Source organism: Protopterus annectens, chromosome 2.part0 (genome assembly GCF_019279795.1).
Source record: "Protopterus annectens isolate FY-2018-M chromosome 2.part0, PAN1.0, whole genome shotgun sequence".
Lineage (NCBI taxonomy): Eukaryota > Metazoa > Chordata > Ceratodontiformes > Protopteridae > Protopterus > Protopterus annectens.
The window spans coordinates 644,092,911-644,110,751 of NC_056728.1; the positions used below are offsets into that span (position 1 = coordinate 644,092,911).

General features: G+C 45.6%; 1 protein-coding gene across 1 annotated transcript in view; it reads right to left on the minus strand.

The window, feature by feature from the left end:
• Nucleotides 1–17,841, minus strand: part of ACO1 (aconitase 1) — a 1,039,508-nt gene that overhangs the window by 317,341 nt on the left and 704,326 nt on the right. The window contains exon 13 of the mRNA XM_044061006.1: nt 12,318–12,394. Coding sequence (XP_043916941.1) covers nt 12,318–12,394 — 77 coding nt within the window. The remainder of the gene's footprint in view (nt 1–12,317; nt 12,395–17,841) is intronic.

The following is a 17,841-nucleotide window of genomic DNA, read 5'->3' on the forward strand; positions in this document are numbered from 1 at the left end:
TGGAAGCTCTATGTGATGAAATCAAAATGTCTCAGACTGGAGAAGACAGTCTGGGAGATCTAGCCATCATCAGAAATGGAGAAACCATGCGGACAATTTCAGGGCCTGAATGTTGGGAACTGGATGCCCCGACTGGTGAGACAATAGACCTGGAGGTGGATCCAACCTCATCGGGGACCAAACTAGATGAGACCAAAGAAAGGTGAACCAGATTTGTCGAGGCCAAAAGTGAGCAATGAGAATCACTAAGTGTTCTGTAGGAACCTGGGAATCAAGGGAGGAGGGGGAAAGGCATATAGTAGACCGGAGGGACAAGCATGGACCAGAGTATCCCTGGGGGACTGTCCCCGAGGAGGGATGAAGGCAAAATACTTGCTGCATTTGTTGTTGAGGGGCTACGCAAACAGGTCACTGCAAGAATAAACCCATTTCTGGAAGATTGCCTCCGCCATGGATTGGTTCAGGGACCACTTTTGAGGTATCAGCAGCACTCTGCTGAGTCTTTCTACTAGAATGTTGGATTCCCCCAGAATGTGCATTGCTACTAGAAAGCCGTTTGAAACTGCCCACTGCCAAACCCTCATCGCTTCTCAAAGGGGGTAAGACATGGTCCCTCCCAGTTTGTTGAGGTATCAAATCACTGACATCTTGTCTGTTTGGATTGCAATAGTTCCCCATGGAAGAAAGTGGCCTAGTTCTTACAGTGATAGAGGTACTGCTTTCACCTCGAGAAAATTGATATGCAACTTGGTCTCTTGGGGCGTCCATGTGCCTTGGACCGTCTGGCATCCGTGGTCAACATGGCAGATGGGGAGTGGAGAACAAACAGTTGTCCTTGGGTTACCTCCAGGGACTGGATCCACCAAAGGAGATGCATACAAGAGATAGTTTGATGGGAAGATTCAAGGATTCCTGAGAAGAGACCACTGTACTAGTAAGGTCCACTGCAGAATATGCATATGAAAACGTGCCATTTGGTGAAGGGTTACGGTTGCTGCCATGGAGCCCAAAGCCTGTAGAATCAGAGGTTGGGGGTTTCAGAACAGTCAAGATCTGGTTAACATGGGATCCCAGATTTTGTACCCTGCCTAATGCAAGATAAAACTGAGCCACCGTTGTGTCTAGAAATGCCCCTATAAAGTCTATGGTTTGAACCCGATCCAAGTGTGACTTTTACCATTTTATAATTATGCGCACAGTGGAAGCTAGGGTGAAGAAGTAATCTCAGGCTTGAAGGAGAAGATGCCTGACTGGAGCAGTTAGGAGCCAGTAATCCTGATATGGAAATATCTGATACCCTTGCAGTTGGAGATGAGCTGCAACATTTGAACACCCTGGAGGCTGTGGTCAGACCAAACTGAAGCACCCAAAACTGGTAGTGACTGGTTCCCAGCCTGATTTGTAGAAAAGATCTGGAGCATCTGTCCATCTTGATATGGTAGTACGATCCTTGAGGTCTACAAGCGCATCCAATCGCTCATATTCAGGAGATGTAAGATGGATTGAATATTGACCATCCTGAACTTGGTATGTATCCTGAACTTGGTATGTTTCACTGACTTGTTCAGGTAGATGAGATTCAATATTGGCTGTAAGTCCCCTGTCTTTTTGGGTACTAAAAAGAATCTGGAGTAAATGCTCGATCTGACCCGATTGGGGAGGGGACCTCTTGGATGACCCTTTTTTTGTAGTAACTTTCTTATTTCCTACGCAGCATCCTCCCTCTGACTGGGTGAAACATCGGGAGATGAAATTTCTGTTCGGGGATGTCAGAAATGGAATGGAGTACCCTCTGGATACGATCCTTAGGGTGTATATCACATAATCGAAATCCCAAAATATCGAACACCATAAGCTCGAACTTGGAATGTCGAAATGTGATATAAGCTCAGAACAGCAAATTTTTTCCCAGGGAAATAATTTGCTGTTCTGAGAAATACACAAACAGCACAAGCACACCAAAAAAAGTAATCCACATATATACACTTAAAATCCTACTTCTAACCCTACACGAAACTGTACATACGCTACTATCTATCCACTTACCTTAACCCGCTCCCTAACCCTAAGGTCCGTAACTATCGCACACTCACCATACCCACTCCCTAACCCTAAGGTCTGTAACTATCGCACACTCACCTTACCCGGTTCCTAACCCTAAGGCCCCTATCACACACTCACCTTACCCGCTCCCTAACCCTAAGGTCCCTAACTATCCCATTCCCACACTCACCTTAACCTGGTCCATTCACCCACTTACCTTAACCCGGTCCATAACCTTCGCACCACAGTGGAGAAAATAGAGAAGTGGCAGAAACAGCCCACCAAATTCTTTTCCTAGGAAAGAATTCTATGTTCTGAAGCTTCGCTATTTTCAGCGTTTGCTGTTTTGGGTTCGATATTGTAACATTCAATGTTTTACTACTTCAATGTTATAATATATAAACCCGATCCTTAGCAACCACTTTTGTGTGTGATGGCCTCTCAGGCTTCTGGGTGTAAGGAAAAATCCCCCGACTGCTTTCAGAAGGGAGTGGTCGGGTAACCATTCAGGACCGTTGGAAAGGCTCATCTGAGGCAGGTTCCCAAGACCCTTGATTTTGCAGACCCCCTCTGGCACGAAGGCACAGTCTACCATTCTGACTATCCCCCTCTGCCTCGAGGGGGAGTCTCCCTGGAGTGTCCTGGAAAGGGCTCTGCAAATTCTGAAACTCTGAAATTCTGAATGGTGTCCCTGGCTGTGTGCTACATGAGCTAAATGAGGAATTAAACCCGCACATAAGGCAGCTGTTTAATCTCAGCCTTACCACAGGATACGTGCCCAAGGAGTGGCGTACGGCAACTGTGGTCCCACTCCACAAAGGCGGTGCCTCTACGGACCCTGGTAATTACCGCCCCATAAGCTTAACAAGTCTAGTCTGCAAAGCTATGGAGAGGAGAGGATCATAATGGAGCTCATAAACAAAGATATAGGGGACTTGCAGACATTGGACCCGACCCAGTTTGGCTTCGTCAAGGGCAGATCATGCCTTTTGAACTTGGTCGACTTCTTCGAAACAGTCACCAAGGCCATTGATGAGGGAAAGGCAGTCCATACAGCCTACCTTGACCTTGCAAAGGCTTTCGACACAATACCTCACTCGGGTATTGTAGAAAAACTTACCAGCTTAAATGTAAACCCATATGTCACAAGATGGGTTGCAAACTGGCTTAAGGACAGAACCCACAGGGTTAGAGTTGCTGGCGCTATGTCAGACTCCAAGCCGGTCACAAGTGGTGTCCCACAGGGCTCGGTCCTTGGCCCCCTATTGTTCGGCATCTACTTCTCAGAAGTACCGGCCAACATGGGAGGACTTTGGCTGACAAAGTTTGCAGACGACTGCAAACTGGGCCATAGTGGAAAGTGCATCGGACACGGATATCCTTCAGAAGGGACTCACGGAAACAGATAGCTGGTGCCAGAGCCATGGCCTGAAGTTAAGCGCCAAAATGTATAGTCATACCCTTGAGAAAAACAAGGTAACCCCAAGCTACCATATAGGTGGCAATCCACTAAGCACAGAAGAGGTTATCAGGGACCTGGGGACCCAGGTTGACAGTGGCCTTTCTTTTGACACTCACGTTGCTAAAGTGGTTAGAAAGACCTTCTACATTGCCCACCTGATCATGAAGGGATTCACATCCAGATCTAGTGAGGTCATTGTTCCCCTGTACTCTTCACTTATCAGACCAATGATCGAGTACAATGCCCATTCGGGATGTATCTCACCCGACATCTGCAGCAATTGGAGAGACCCCAAAGTTCCTCACCAAAGGATAAAGGACTCCAAAATCTGTCATATGCTGCCAGATTGAAGAAACTCCAGCTCTATTCAGTCGCATACCGTCTGCTCAGAGGTGACATGTGCCTGACATACAAGGCCATGTCCAACCGGAATTAATGGACATGCTCCACCTCAAAAATCCAAATCCGCCAAAACCACTAGAGCAAGCGACTTAAACCTTAGCACGGATATAAATAGGATGTGCTGGAGGGATAGATTTATCACTCAGAGACTCCCTATGCTGTGGAATAAAATCCCGGTCCATGTGAGGCAGAGCACCTCGCTGGCTCTGTTCAAGAGAAATCCTGACCTGTGGATGGGAGATCGTAGGTTTACCCCGGGAATCATCTCTGTGTCACTGCTGGACAGAGGCACAACAAACTAATGGGTACAGTATTTTTTCATATAAGGGGTGGCGTAAGCCACAAAACTTTGGGCTAGGCTTATAAATGCCTTAGGGCAGATAGCCTAGTATAAACCTATGAACCTATGAAACCATGTTTTCTTACTGCCATATTGGCTCCTGGAGAAGGTCTGCTGTGGAGTAGAAAAACTGATCCCAATGGCAGAGTCTTAACATCTTTTTTTACTCTGGATCAAGGCATCACGTACCATGGGTCCAAACAATTACAGCCATCAAAGGGGGCATTAATGAAGGACTGCTTGAAAGGCTCCACAAAATCGTACAGCCTCATCTAGGCATGACACCTATTAGCAATGCCTAAACTGGCCGCCCTTGAAGTACCCTCCATAGTGAGAGAGATAAGCTTCATGGACACATTACCCAGGGAATGCAGAGTGGCAAACCTAGAGGAAATAGACTCCTGCTCCTTGAAAGGTACAGACCCTGGGACCAACCTAGAGAGTTCCTTAACTAAGCCGGTAAAGTGACAGATGTAGTAGAGAGAGTAGCTCAACGCCTGAAGAGCAATGGCAGAGGAGGCGTAGACCCTCTTAAATCTTTCCAGAGCCTCCCATAAAACTGACTCCTCCGGGAAGGAGTTTGAGAGGACCATCTACCCTTCTGGCGAAGGATTTCAAGGATTTCTCTAAAAATACTTTATCAGGTGGGGATTTGCAAGACCCTTCGCCTTCCTCAAAGTCTATATCCATGGTAAGAGATTCCGTAGGGGAATCCACATGCTTTCTTTTTATACAGTCTCTTCCGAGGGACCTCTTTGGGAGGACACTCCAGGGACTATCAGAAAAAGCTTGGGGATCCACTGAGGGAACAGTGTGGAGGCTTTCAAGGACTGGCTGTCCATGTGGTAGCTCAGAGGTCTCAGGCACAGTTCCAGAGTAGGACAGGAGAGTTTCTATTGCAGTAAGTGCTAAGGGTCTCCAAGGAATGGAAAGGACCCTCTTCACAGCCATGAACATGGAACGACTCTGAACTATTGGAGCTGTCTCACTGGTGGCGAAGCCACAGGAGCAGACACCTCACGGAGGGAACAGGCTTCCCGCCCAGAGAGGTAGCCAGAGTAGAGTTGTCAAAGGTCAAGGCCCTGGGGGAAAGAGATGGCTCAGAGACCTTTGGAGTCTAAGTCAACCCCCCCCCCCTCCGGAACCAACTTCAAGGGTACAGCTCTGAGACGAGCTCGGAATCGAAGCGGCAGGAGCTGAGCAAGTCAGGGAGAATGTCAGAAGTGAAGAAGAAATCTTTATTGGCTCCAACGCACCAGGATCCAATGGAACAGACCACTCCAAAACAGAGGGACAAATCTGAGAAGGTGCTACAGGCTGAAACAAGAAAAGCCTCATGGATCCGGAAGTGGACGGGGCGGGCATAAGCTCCATCTGGGTCTCAAGGAACTGCCTCATGAGCTTACCCACATCCCTAGAGGACATGCTTTGGGAAGACCTAGACGAAGCTGAAGAGGTCGTCGGGGAGATCTCTGTGGGGAACGGGTTGGAGATCCTCCAGAAGGCACCGACAGAGAAGACCCTGGCACCAACACAGCCGGAGCTGACACCGAGGGGATGCCTTCTCAGCATGCATAGCCACAAAGGAGGAATGGGGTACAGGGGGGATGGAGGTGAGACAGCTTGGAGCCAAACACGTCGGTTCCAAAGACTTCTGTTTCTTCTGAGGAGGACAATGCGGGAGACTACCTCCTAGACTCATGGAAATCTTTGGGCTTCTTCATAGCTTCATATGTTAGTACTAAGCTAACTGCCCTTGCAAGCTATTTTAAGCCTAGCCAATAATCCCTTGTGAGACTCAAACCATGCACCTTGTGTTTGTAAGGCAACCATTAGGCCACCCTCCCAACTTCTTAGCTGGTGGTTGAGCACCTGATTTGGAAGGAGCCCCCAAGGAGGTGGAAGGAGGAAGCAAACCCTTTAAAATAAGCTTGCTTCTTCTATCCACCAGAGCCTGGGGATGAAAAGCCATGCGTATGTCCACAAGGGGCTTCCAAATGGAGAGGCCCCAAACAGTAGACGCACTCACCATGGGCATCAGAAAAGGAATCTTCTTCCCACAGGAAGTGTACTTTTTTGAAACCCAAAGGCTTCTGATCACCCATAAGGAGAAAAGAAGAAGAGGAAAAAACTTTTTTTTAAAAGCCTAACTGATAGAATCCGACAGCTAGAAAGAAAAGGAAGGCAAAGGATAATATAGAAAAGGTAGGAAGAATCAAAAAATTAGAAACTCACCCAAAAAGCTCTATATGGAGAAGCTCAAGCAGAATTTACTGCTAACACTAAGCATGGCAAATGAGATCGGAGGTAATGTGGGGGGAATGGGGCATTATGGATAGGAAGAAGGAGCTCAAGTTTGGAATCTTAAGCTGTAACAGAGTCCCTTCATGCTAACGGAATGAACTGGACATCAAACATCTGTAATGTACTCTGGTACTACTGACAATTTTATACAGGTAATTTAGTACTGTTGTCAGGAGCTCAGCAGCTGCTGTAAAAAAGACAGAGGTGTGAAATTGTTTTCCACTGTCTTTACTGCATAGAGGAAGAGAATTTACACTGATTTACGGCTATTTCCAATGTAGCCTTACCTCTTCATAGCAAAACAGAGCAATTAGATCAGTCAATGGTTCAAAGGCAGTTGCTACCTCTTTTGACAAATTCACATAAGCAGAATCACAATACTGAAATGCTAAGCTTTAATGTTTTTGTTTATACTACTTTACATTTTAAGGTGACAAATATAGTATCAAAGGTGCCTGCGACATTTAGAGAAAAGTCAGAAAAATGTTTCTTGCAATTCTTGTCAAGTATCAACACATTTACTATTTTCATGGCCTCCCACCACAGTAGGGCAAAACTGCCCAAATCAGGACTTCTGCGCAGGAAGTGAGACAGGTGGCAACACTATCAACTAGGTACACTGATACCATTCTAAAGACTTAAACCTTGCCTGTGATATAAATAGGACCTGCTGGACAGAGAGGTATGTATCCCAGAGACTACCAGATCTATGGAACAGGCTCCCCATCCATGTGAAGCAGAGTTCCTCCCTAACCCAATTCAAGTGCAACTTGGACAATTGGATGGGAAACCGGAAATTCGTCCCTGGTTTGGCACTTGTCTCTCTAATGGACACAGGTAGCCTGTAAATCTCCCAGGCCCATGCTTACACTTATCAAGTGTATCAGAACTTATCAGAGATTTTGGATGAATGGCTCGGCTTAAAAAGGCCCTTGTGGTCATTAGCCTAGTAAACACCTATGAACCTATGAACCCGCCACAGTAGGGGAAAATGCCCAAATCAGGACTTCTGTGCAGGAAGTGAGACAGGTGGCAACACTATCAACTAGGTGCACTGATACTGTTTATAAGAAGGTCTTTTATGCTTTTCTGTAACATCCTTCCAGAGGAAGATGCATATTTGATGCACATATCCTTGGGAAGAGACATCTTACATTGACGCTGAGTCAGTTCTTACACAAGTGGAGTGTATGAGCATTTTCTAGTCAAGGAATGAAACGTAACAATTAATGGCAACCATGATATACAGCTTTATTTACTTTAGCTTACACATGCTATATGCCCTTTCTTTAAAACATTAGGAAAGGGAAATATAGAGTACTTTATCTATACAAATAAAGGAAAATAAAAATCTTTCCATTGCTGGCACTGGGGAACAGAATTACTTTCAAATTCTTTCTTTTCCAGCATCAGCTGTCACTTATACAAGAAACTCCAAGGATCCCTCACAACAGTGACAGTTTTGCTAAATGAGGGAGAAGTTTGTGTGTGTGTGTGTGTGGGGGGGGTGTCAATTCATCTTGGACTAGGAATACAAAAGGAAACTTTGAACAAAGGCCTGCAATTTTAACTACTTTTTGGATGCAGATGTGTAAATCCATTGTATACTGTAAAACAAGCACTAAGACAAACACAGATGAGGGCAATTTAAAAAAATGAAAGAAGCAGTCCTGTTACAGAAGGTATACAAGATGATAGTGACTGACACTAATCACATTATATGTCAATGGCAGGAGAATACACCATTAGTTACTTATGAATAGCAGGACTTGTATAAAGAGGACTCAAATGGATTATGGGAAAGAGAAAGGGTTGAAGAAAAAGAAGATCACGTGTTGATATGTCAAACCCCACTGCCAGACATTTTGCAGAAAACAGTAAAATTATTTAAGAAACAGAGTACATTATATGTCAATGGCAGGAGGACACACCATTAGTTACATATGAATAGCATGACTTGTATAAAGGACTTGAAATGGATTATGGGAAAGAAAGGGTTGAAGAAACACGTGTTGATATGTCAAACCTCACTGGCAGCCATTTTGCAGAACACATTACAATTATTTAAGATACAGAGTGATTTTAAGGTGTTAAAACAGCTCAGAAAACAAAGACAGGTGAAAAATAGATTTTTTTTTTAGATCTAAGGTGGAGTTTTCCAAAATGACACCTAACAGAGCTCTCTGGGGAAATCATTATGTTAAGAGTTTTAAACACCAAACACTAACAAAAAACATTGAAATACATGACTTCTATACATATTTATTTATTTGTATTTGTTTACTGGGAAGTCTACTGGGTGAGGGTTAGCTCATTTTCAGTACAGGTCTGGGGAGAAAAGCTCCAAAAAATAAACATGATAAAGCTACAGAATCAAAATACAGAAATCAAGCAGTAATGGTACAGAAATTACATTACAGAATAGGTGATACAATAGACACTAGTTACACAGATGTTAGACTTAAGTATGCACGCTAAACAAGAATACAATTAATGACATGAGTTAATAGCAAATGTGTAAATACAGTATTGCAGTTTTGCAGCAGAGAAGGAAAGATGGAGAGCAGAAGATTAAAGATTCTGAAAGTAAGGTATACCCTTACAGCTACTGGTATACAGGCATCAAGAATGAATGGAAGATGTGGTAGGTAACTGATATAGTAAATATGTGCGACTGGGTGGAACATGTACTTATAAGTTGGAAGCACTGAATGTATATATGAAGAGTCTACACCATAAGTGAGATGGGGAGGAAAAGTAGGAAGGCTAGGAATATTGGGTTTTCTTATTGTCAATGCTGGTACATATTCAATAGCCAATGGGAAAACAGGTGGTGTTTCATCGAAGTCTTAAAGCATTAAGGGGTTGCTAGTAGACCTATCTGAAGTAGGGAGAGCATTCCATACTTTTGCTGTAGCATACGGGTAAACACATTTGATGAGTGGAAAGGTTAGGTTTAGCTACATTAAGGAGCATTTGATTGACTGATCGCAGAGGTCTATTTGGGTGATGCAAGGTGAACAGAGAGGAGAGGGCAGGACAAATAGAAGGTTTATAGATTTAGCTTATGAGCTGTGGTTAGCTACAGGTATGTTAAATGTTGGGGAAGTGCTAGCCAGTTTAGATGTTGAAGTGATGCGCAGTGGTGGGAGGAGTGTTTGGCATCGGTTACAAATATTGAGATTTTACTGTAGGCATGACTCCAGTTTGGATTTAAGAGAGGATTTTACATTAATAAGGAGAGGTGCACCATAGAACAAGGATAGAAGTAGAAAACAAAAGCCAAGTGATAGTCTTGCTGCATAGGTGAGGAAGTGTTTGTGCCTGTATAGGATGCCTAGTTTCATTTTTTTTTTTGTTTTTTGAAGTTTCGGTTAATATGCTGGTCGAAAGTTAGGTGTTCATCTATGATGACCCCTAGAAGTTTGGTATATGGGATTACGTCAAGGCAAATGCTGTTCAGTGAGTTGATCGTAAATTTGTTTTTGGTTGAGGGGGGTGAATAACAGGAGTTTGGTTTTATTAGCATTTATGGCTAAATGATTATACACCCAGGTTTCAGTGGAGGTGAAGGCATTTTGTGTGAGTATAAGTAGTTCTGATGTAGACTTTGCCATGCAGATGACGGTGGAGTCATCTACATACTGGATGACATTAGCATGGGGTATATGCTGGCATAGAGATCATTAATGAAAATGCTGAAGAGCAGTGGACCTAGTATGGACCCTTGTGGGACTCCAGTACTGACGTTGAGGAAAGGGATTGGTGCCATCTGGTTGCTTGTCTGTCTGTAAGGTAGTAAAAACCAGCCTAGGGTATGGCGAGATATGCCTAAACTGGAGAGTTTAGTCAGAAGTGGGTGGGAGACCGTATCAAATGCCTTGGAAAGGTCAAGAAATAGTGAGGAGACAAGGTTTCCCCAAGTCTCAAGCAAGGTTGACTCTGCCCAAGAAAGATTTAAGACCAGTGATGGTGCTATGACTAGGGCTAAACCCATGTTGGGTTGGGGAGAGGAGGTTGTGGTGTAGTATGTAGTTAAGTAGTTGGCTATGGATACATTTTTCCAGAATTCTGGAGATGAGAGATGATGGCAATTATCTCTAAAATGAGTAAAAGGAAGGCTAGGATGAAGTACAACTCTCATTGAAAACTGTAGCAAATTGATCAGTTTTTCAGATGTTAAGAAAAAATGTGCATTTGTCAGTACAAGCTATAAACAGGATGCACGAGCTCACATCACAGTAAGACTTAATGCAAAGATTTGTAACCGCTCACACACATGGTAGTACCCTGTGAAAAAAATGAAACTTACCTACCATGATTGCAACTAACACCAAAATTTGTATCTGACAAACTACCTCTCAAATTAGGATTCAAAAATCCTGGGGTGTGCACATGTCTTCTCTGAAGGAGAGATGCTCAGTGTGGGCTAATAGCTTTTAGTAAAAGAAATCCAAAGATGCATTAGGAACTCATGAAAATACCAGCAATAGCTTCACAGATTTATATATGTGTGGATATATACACACTCACATAGATATACATGTGTGTCTTGTCAGAAACTCGAAATTCATATGGTCAAGCCACTAAGGTACTGTACACGAGCACATCCACTCGTGCATTAATTGTGCCATTTCAAATAGAACCAAGATACTCTCCTCCAAAAAAATGAAGCCAATCTGGTGGTCCCCTGCCATAAACAAACATTACAACAAAAGGAAGAAACTGTTGCAGAAAAGAGGAAAATTCCAGGATGCAAAAAACTCCCTTACCAGCCTCAGTAAGACATTGAGATCCCTCAAAATCCTCCAAATCTAGTTATGAAAATAAAATTGCCAAAGATTCCAAAGACAACCACAAGGCATTCTATAACTATGTCAAGAATCTAAATGGCAATGCTCAGATCTGCTCTGAGCTACAACAGAATGGCATTAAATATACTGATCCGAAGGATATTGCCAATATCCTGGCAGATCAATTCAGTGCCAACTTCACCCCCCCCCCCCACCCCCTAAAAGGCCCATCTCAATACCAGAATATTGCCAAATTCCGGTAATAACAGCCACCCAGGTAAAAAAACGCACTCTCCAAAGCTAAGAATACAGCATCCATGGGACCAGATGACATCCCGGGCTGTGTATTACATGAACTACAAAATGAACTGGCACCTCACCTAAGTGTCATGTTTAATTATAACCTCACTTCAGGCTTCGTGCCCATTGAGTGGTGCACAGCTACAGTTATCCCACTCCACAAGGGGGGATCCACCTTGGATCCTGGGAACTACAGTCCCATCAGTCTGACGAGCCTGATATGCAAGGCCATGGAACGTATGGAACTTATAAACAAAGACATTGGCAACCTTCAAACACTGGACCCCACCCAGTTTGGGTTTGTGAAGGGCTAATCTTGTCTCATGAACCTGAATGACTTCTTCGAATCAGTGTCCAGAACCGTGGACGAGGGTAAGGCAGTCCACACAGCCTATCTGAACCTCGCCAAGGCCTTTGACATTAATCCCCCACTCTGGAATCATAGACAGACTTACTAAGCTGGGCATTAATCCCTACGTCACTCGATGGGTTGCCAACTGGCTTACTGACCGAACCCACACTGTAAAAGTAGCAGACTCCAAATCCAGCTCCGGACAAGTGACAAGTGGAGTACCTCAGGGTTAAGTCCTGGGACTGGCTCTTGTTTGGCATCTACTTCTCTGAAGTATAGGCCAACAGTAAGGGAATCTGTCTAACAAAGTTTGCAGATGACTGCAAACTGGGAGCCATTACTGAATCCCCAAATGATGTGGATACTCTACAAAAGGGCCTTACAGAAACAGATGCTTGGTGCCAGAGCCATGGTCTTAAGCTCAATGCCAAGAAATAAAGAAGTTATGTCTTACCATAACATTCCATCTGAGGTGTTGATCATCTTCCAGTCATCACTGATGGGTTCGGTTCCGAGTCAGCCTTATACCAAGGTTGCGTGCACCAAAAAACTCTCGAACTAAGATGCTACCCACAATGCCCTTTGCTCAGTTACCTCAGATCGAGTTTGCATGCAACATATAGAGAAAGAATAATTCAGAGGCCATCTCTGAGCAGAACACCTAATACACCACAAAGACCCAGAACATCTGCCAGGAACCCTAGGAGGGGGTCCGGTGGGAGGGTGGGATGACTGGAAGAAGATCAACAACTCAGATGGAACGTTATGGTAAGACATAACTTATCTGAAGTTGTTAATCTTCTTTCTATTCATCACTGATGGGACCCAGTCCCCAGCTACTTGGAGAACCTGGGTGGCCCTTATGGAAGAACATTCCTGAGAACCATTGAACCAAAGGCTGCTCTTCCCCTGGAGATCAGATAAAAGTGCGGGGCTTAGCCCAAATGGCAGATGCACTAATGCCATTCATGGAGGCCCTAGAGTGGAAGGCAACAGATGCTGCAATAGCCCTAGTTGAGTGAGCTTTGATTTGGCCAGGCTTAGGTCCCTCTGTAACTGAATATGTGAAGGCAATGCAATCCCTGAGCCATTTAGACAAAGTAACCTTTGATAATGCACCTCCCATTCTAGGGCCCGCAAAGGAAACGAAAAGCTGGTCTGACTTGCGAAATGATTTAGTTCTGTCCAGATAAAAGCACAATTGTCTATGAACATCCAGGGAATGTAGGCAGTATTGTCCCTTGTTAGAGTAATTCGGGAAAAACACAGGGAGCTCAATGGACTGGTTAATCAAAAAGTCAGATAGGTTAGCTCGAAGTGATACTCTGTCCTTATGAAAGATCAGATAAGGGCTCTTGATACATAACGCTTGTAATTCAGAAATTCATCTTGCTGAAGTTATAGCCACCAGGAATAAGGATTTCCATGACAAAAAATTTTAGATCACATGTAGCAGCCAGCTCAAATGGGGGCAGAGAGAGAGAACCTACAGAACCCAGAACAAATTCCATGCCTCAACTGGCTGTCTGATGGGAGGCCTACTGTGAAAAAATACCCTTGAGAAAGGTCTTGCAAAGCCGAAAGGAGATAGGTGGTACTCTTTCAGACCCGTTATGGAAGTTGGAAAACGCTACTAGATGGACTCGAATGGTGGAAGCAGAGGCCCCTTTGTCGAACACCTCAGCCAAATAGTGAAGAATAGTGGCTATGGGGGCTGAGAACGGGTCTAGCTTCTGATTATGTGACCAAATAGAGAATCTTTTCCATTTATCCCTGTAAAGTTTCCTGGTGGATGGTTTATAAGAAGCCAAAATAATATCCCGGACAGGTGAAGAGAGGGTTTCCTGCCTGGCAACTAACAGAAGTGGAGAAACCAAGCTGTCAGCTTGAGGGTGGACAGATTCAGGGGAGTCAGCCCTTGTGGATGAGAAATTAGGTCCTGACGAGTGTCTAGAATCCAATGAGGTTGTAACACATGAGGTAGAAAGAAGGGAAACCACACTTGATGAGTGGGGCGATGAGGATCACTTTGCTTCTCAACCGAATAACTTTCTTTAAAACAAAGGGAATCAGAGGAATCGGAGGGTAAGCATAAAGGAGAATCGTGGGCCAATCGTGGACTACAGCGTCTCTCGGTGACTCACCGAGAGGGGGAAAGAGGGCAAAGTAGCTGCTGCATTTTGTATTTGAAGGGGAGGTGGAAAAGGTTGCAGCATGGCTGGCCCCAGCGGCTGAAAATTTCCGTTGCCACACTCAGGTTGAGAGACCACTTGTGAGGATGAAGGATGCATCTGCTCAGTCTGTCTGCAATCCCGTTGGAGCTTCACGGGATATGCATTGCAATCAGGAAGCGGATGGAAGCCATCGCCCACTGCCAGATTCTCATGTCTTCGCAACAAAGGGGGTACAATTTGGTCCCTCCCTGTTTATTTACCAGACCACGGACATGTTGTCTGACTGGACAGCAATCGTTCCGGAAGGAGTGGATGAAAAGCTTGCAACGCCAACAGCACCGCTCTTAACTCCAGGACATTGATATGCAAATTGACCTCTACATCAGACCACGTGCCTTGGACTGACTTTCCCTGGAAGAAGCCCCCCCCCATTAGGGAAGCATAAGTGGTCACCGTGGCGCTGGGCTGTGGAACCTGGAAGGGACTACACCAAAGATTTTTGTCTGTACTCCTCCACCAGAGGAGATCTTGTTTGCAAATGTTGGTGATGAGTATCTTTGAGCTCAGGGGGTGAAGTTTGGGTATCCACTGAGGCTGAAGGAGCCATTGTAGTAATCTCATGTGTAGTCTGGCTAAGGGAACTATGGGGATGGCTGCAGCCATAGATCCCAAGGCTTGAAGAATTTCCCTTGCAGACACCTTGCTTTGATAGAGTATCACCTGAACTTGTGCCCAGAGTCTCTTAGGCCTGTGGAGAGGAAGTGAGATTAGGCATGACTGAGTGTTGAATACTGCCCCTATGAATTCCAGTTGTTGTGATGGTTGAAGGTTTGATTTCTCCCAGTGTATGGTGATGCCCAATGTCTCTGCTAGAGCCAATGTGTAGCGGAGGGCCCTGAGCAGAAGACGCTTGGTGGGGGTGGCGAGGAGCCAATCGTCTAGATATGGAAACACCTGGAATCCCTGAAGTCTCAGATGAGTTGTTACCACTGCAAGACATTATGTGAACACTCTGGGGGCCATCGAGAGACCGGAAGGCAGGGCTCTGAATTGATAGTGATTGGCTCCCAACCGGAAGCGAAGGAGGCTCCTGGAGCGCTTGTCCATCTTGATATGGTAGTACGCATCCCAGAGATCTAATAAGGACATCCACACACCCTCCCGCAGAAAGGGGAGGATGGATTGAATTGTGACCATGTGGAACTTGGTCTGAACTACCGATTTGTTTAGTTGGCTGAGATCCAGAATGGGCCTCCAGTCCCCTGTTTTCTTTGGAACCAAAAATAATCTTGAGCAGAACCCTGATCCGCACTGATCTCAGAGGACCTGTTGGATGGCTTGCTTTTGAAACAGCTTTCGTATTTCAGAAGCTGCCTCCTCCGTTTGACTGGGTGGAACATCGGGAAGGGATTTCGGAGGTCTTGGATAGGATATTAGTGGAATATGGCAGCCTCTGGTAATGATTCTCTGCACCCACTGATCGCTCGTAATGGAGAGCCAGGCAGTTTGGAGCAGAGAGAAATGCGCCCCAACTGCTTTCCAGAGGAAAGCAATTGGGCAGTGCCTCAGGAGCGCTGATATGGTCTACCTGAGAAGAAATCTCTGAAGCCCTGGTTCCGGGGACCCCCTCTGCCCCAAAAGGGATGTCTTCCATTATTGGAACCCCCTCTGCCTCTGGAGGAGTCCTCACCATGTGCGTCTCGGAAAGGACGTTGAGACTTCTTGTGCCACATCTTTCCGCTCCTCTAGATTCCTGGAGAAGGAATGCTGAGGTTTGGAAAAGCGTAGGGCAATGGCAGACCAGGTCTTCCCGTTTTGCTCGCACCTGGCTAATGTATCCTTGACCTTAGCACCAAACAGAGCCGAAGGCTCGATAGGGGCATTTAGAAAGGAAGACTTGAAGGAGTCTGCGAGGTCACAGATGCGCATCCAGGCGTGATGTCTCATGACTATGCCTGCACCCGCAGCTCTAGCTGCTCCTTCGGTTGCATGTGACAGCAACCTCATAGATGAATTAGACATAGATTCTAGGGTGGAAAGTTGGGAAGACCATCTCGTGCTCCATCCAATACTTGACCTGCAAGGGTTCCGGAGAGTTCAGAGAAGATCTCTCTGGAGCCTCGTAAAATGTGCCAGAAAGTTCAGAGAACTAACTGCGAAGGTCGCCGACACAAAGACTCACTTCCCTAACCTGTCCACTGCCCAGGACTCTTGTTTGGCAGGTGAACAGCAGGATTCCCTTCTGCAAGGTCCTTTTTCGTGGCAGCCGCCACCACCATAGCATCCACTGGCAAATCTCTGGACCAATGAGGTTGATCCTCTGGAGGAGAGAGTACTTTGTCTGATCTCCGGGGGATGGCCTCAATGGAGTTGGGGTTCTTCCAAGCCCGTTGCATGATGAGTTAAACCAACTCATCGGCAGTGGGGGGGGTGGTCACCCAAAATGTAGAAGGCAGAGAGCGAAAGGCCTGCAGGAATAGGGATTCCTCTGAGGAAGGGTTTGAGGACTTCCAGTCACCCCTCTGTTTCAAGATTTCCATGATGTCCCCGAAGGAGACAGTCAAGGGGTGACCGTGGGGACCCTTCCCCATCATCACAGTCCATATCCTCTCTGATGGACTCCTCTGGGGAGTCCATGTGTTTCCTCTTACACACCCATTTCTGAGGGGGTTCTTCGTGGGAACATCCGAAGAAGACTTGGAAAGGGAAATGCCCTGGACAGGGGTCTCCTGGGCCTTGTGATCTCGGAGTCTTGGGGGGGGTGGCCTTTGACAGCTGCGGCTCAGAGGGAAATGGGGGAATAACCAACTGTGGAGGATTGCTAGCAGCAAGCTCTCTCTCCATAGGTTCATAGGTAGGTACTAGGCTATCTGCCCGAGGGCATTTATAGGCCTAGCCAGAGTGTGTTGGCTTTCGCCGCCCCATTGAATAATTAACTGATCCTCTGTCGAGCAGAGCCAATGAAGTGATCCCAGGAGTGTAATTTCTGTCACCCATCCACTCATCAAGGTTTCTCTTGAAGAGTGTTAGTGAGGGGCTCTGCCTGATGTAATTTGGAATTTTGTTCCAAAGCATGGGGAGTCTCTGTGACAAGAATCTATCCCTCCAGCATGTTCTATTTATTGTTGTGGCGAGGTATAGCTAACTAGAGGGCGTGGCTCGCAGTGACTTGGATTTCTTTAGGTGGATCATGTCCAATTCTGAGTTGGACATGGCTTTGTAATTCAGGCAGAGATCACCTCTGAGTAAGGGATATGCCACCGAGTACAGCCGGAGTTTTTTCAGTCGGGCTGCAAAGGACATATGTTTGAGGCCAGTAATCCTCTTGGTGAGGTACTTTTGTGGTCTTTCCAGCTGTTGGAAGTGTCTTGTGAGGTACATCCCAAATGGGGCATTGTACTCTATGATGGGTCTAATGAGTGACGAGTAGAGGGGCACTATAACCTCTACTTCTACATGCGAACCCTTTAGTAATTAGATGGGCCACATAGAAGGATTTCCTAACTACTCTGGCAATATGATTGTCAAAGGAGAGATTACTTCCTACCTGGGTCCCCAGATCACTTATTACCTCTTCTGTATTACGGGGGCTGCCACCTGTGTGGTTATTCATGGACATTTTGTTTTTTTTCCCCAAACGGGATGACTATGCATTTTTGGCATTTTAAAGC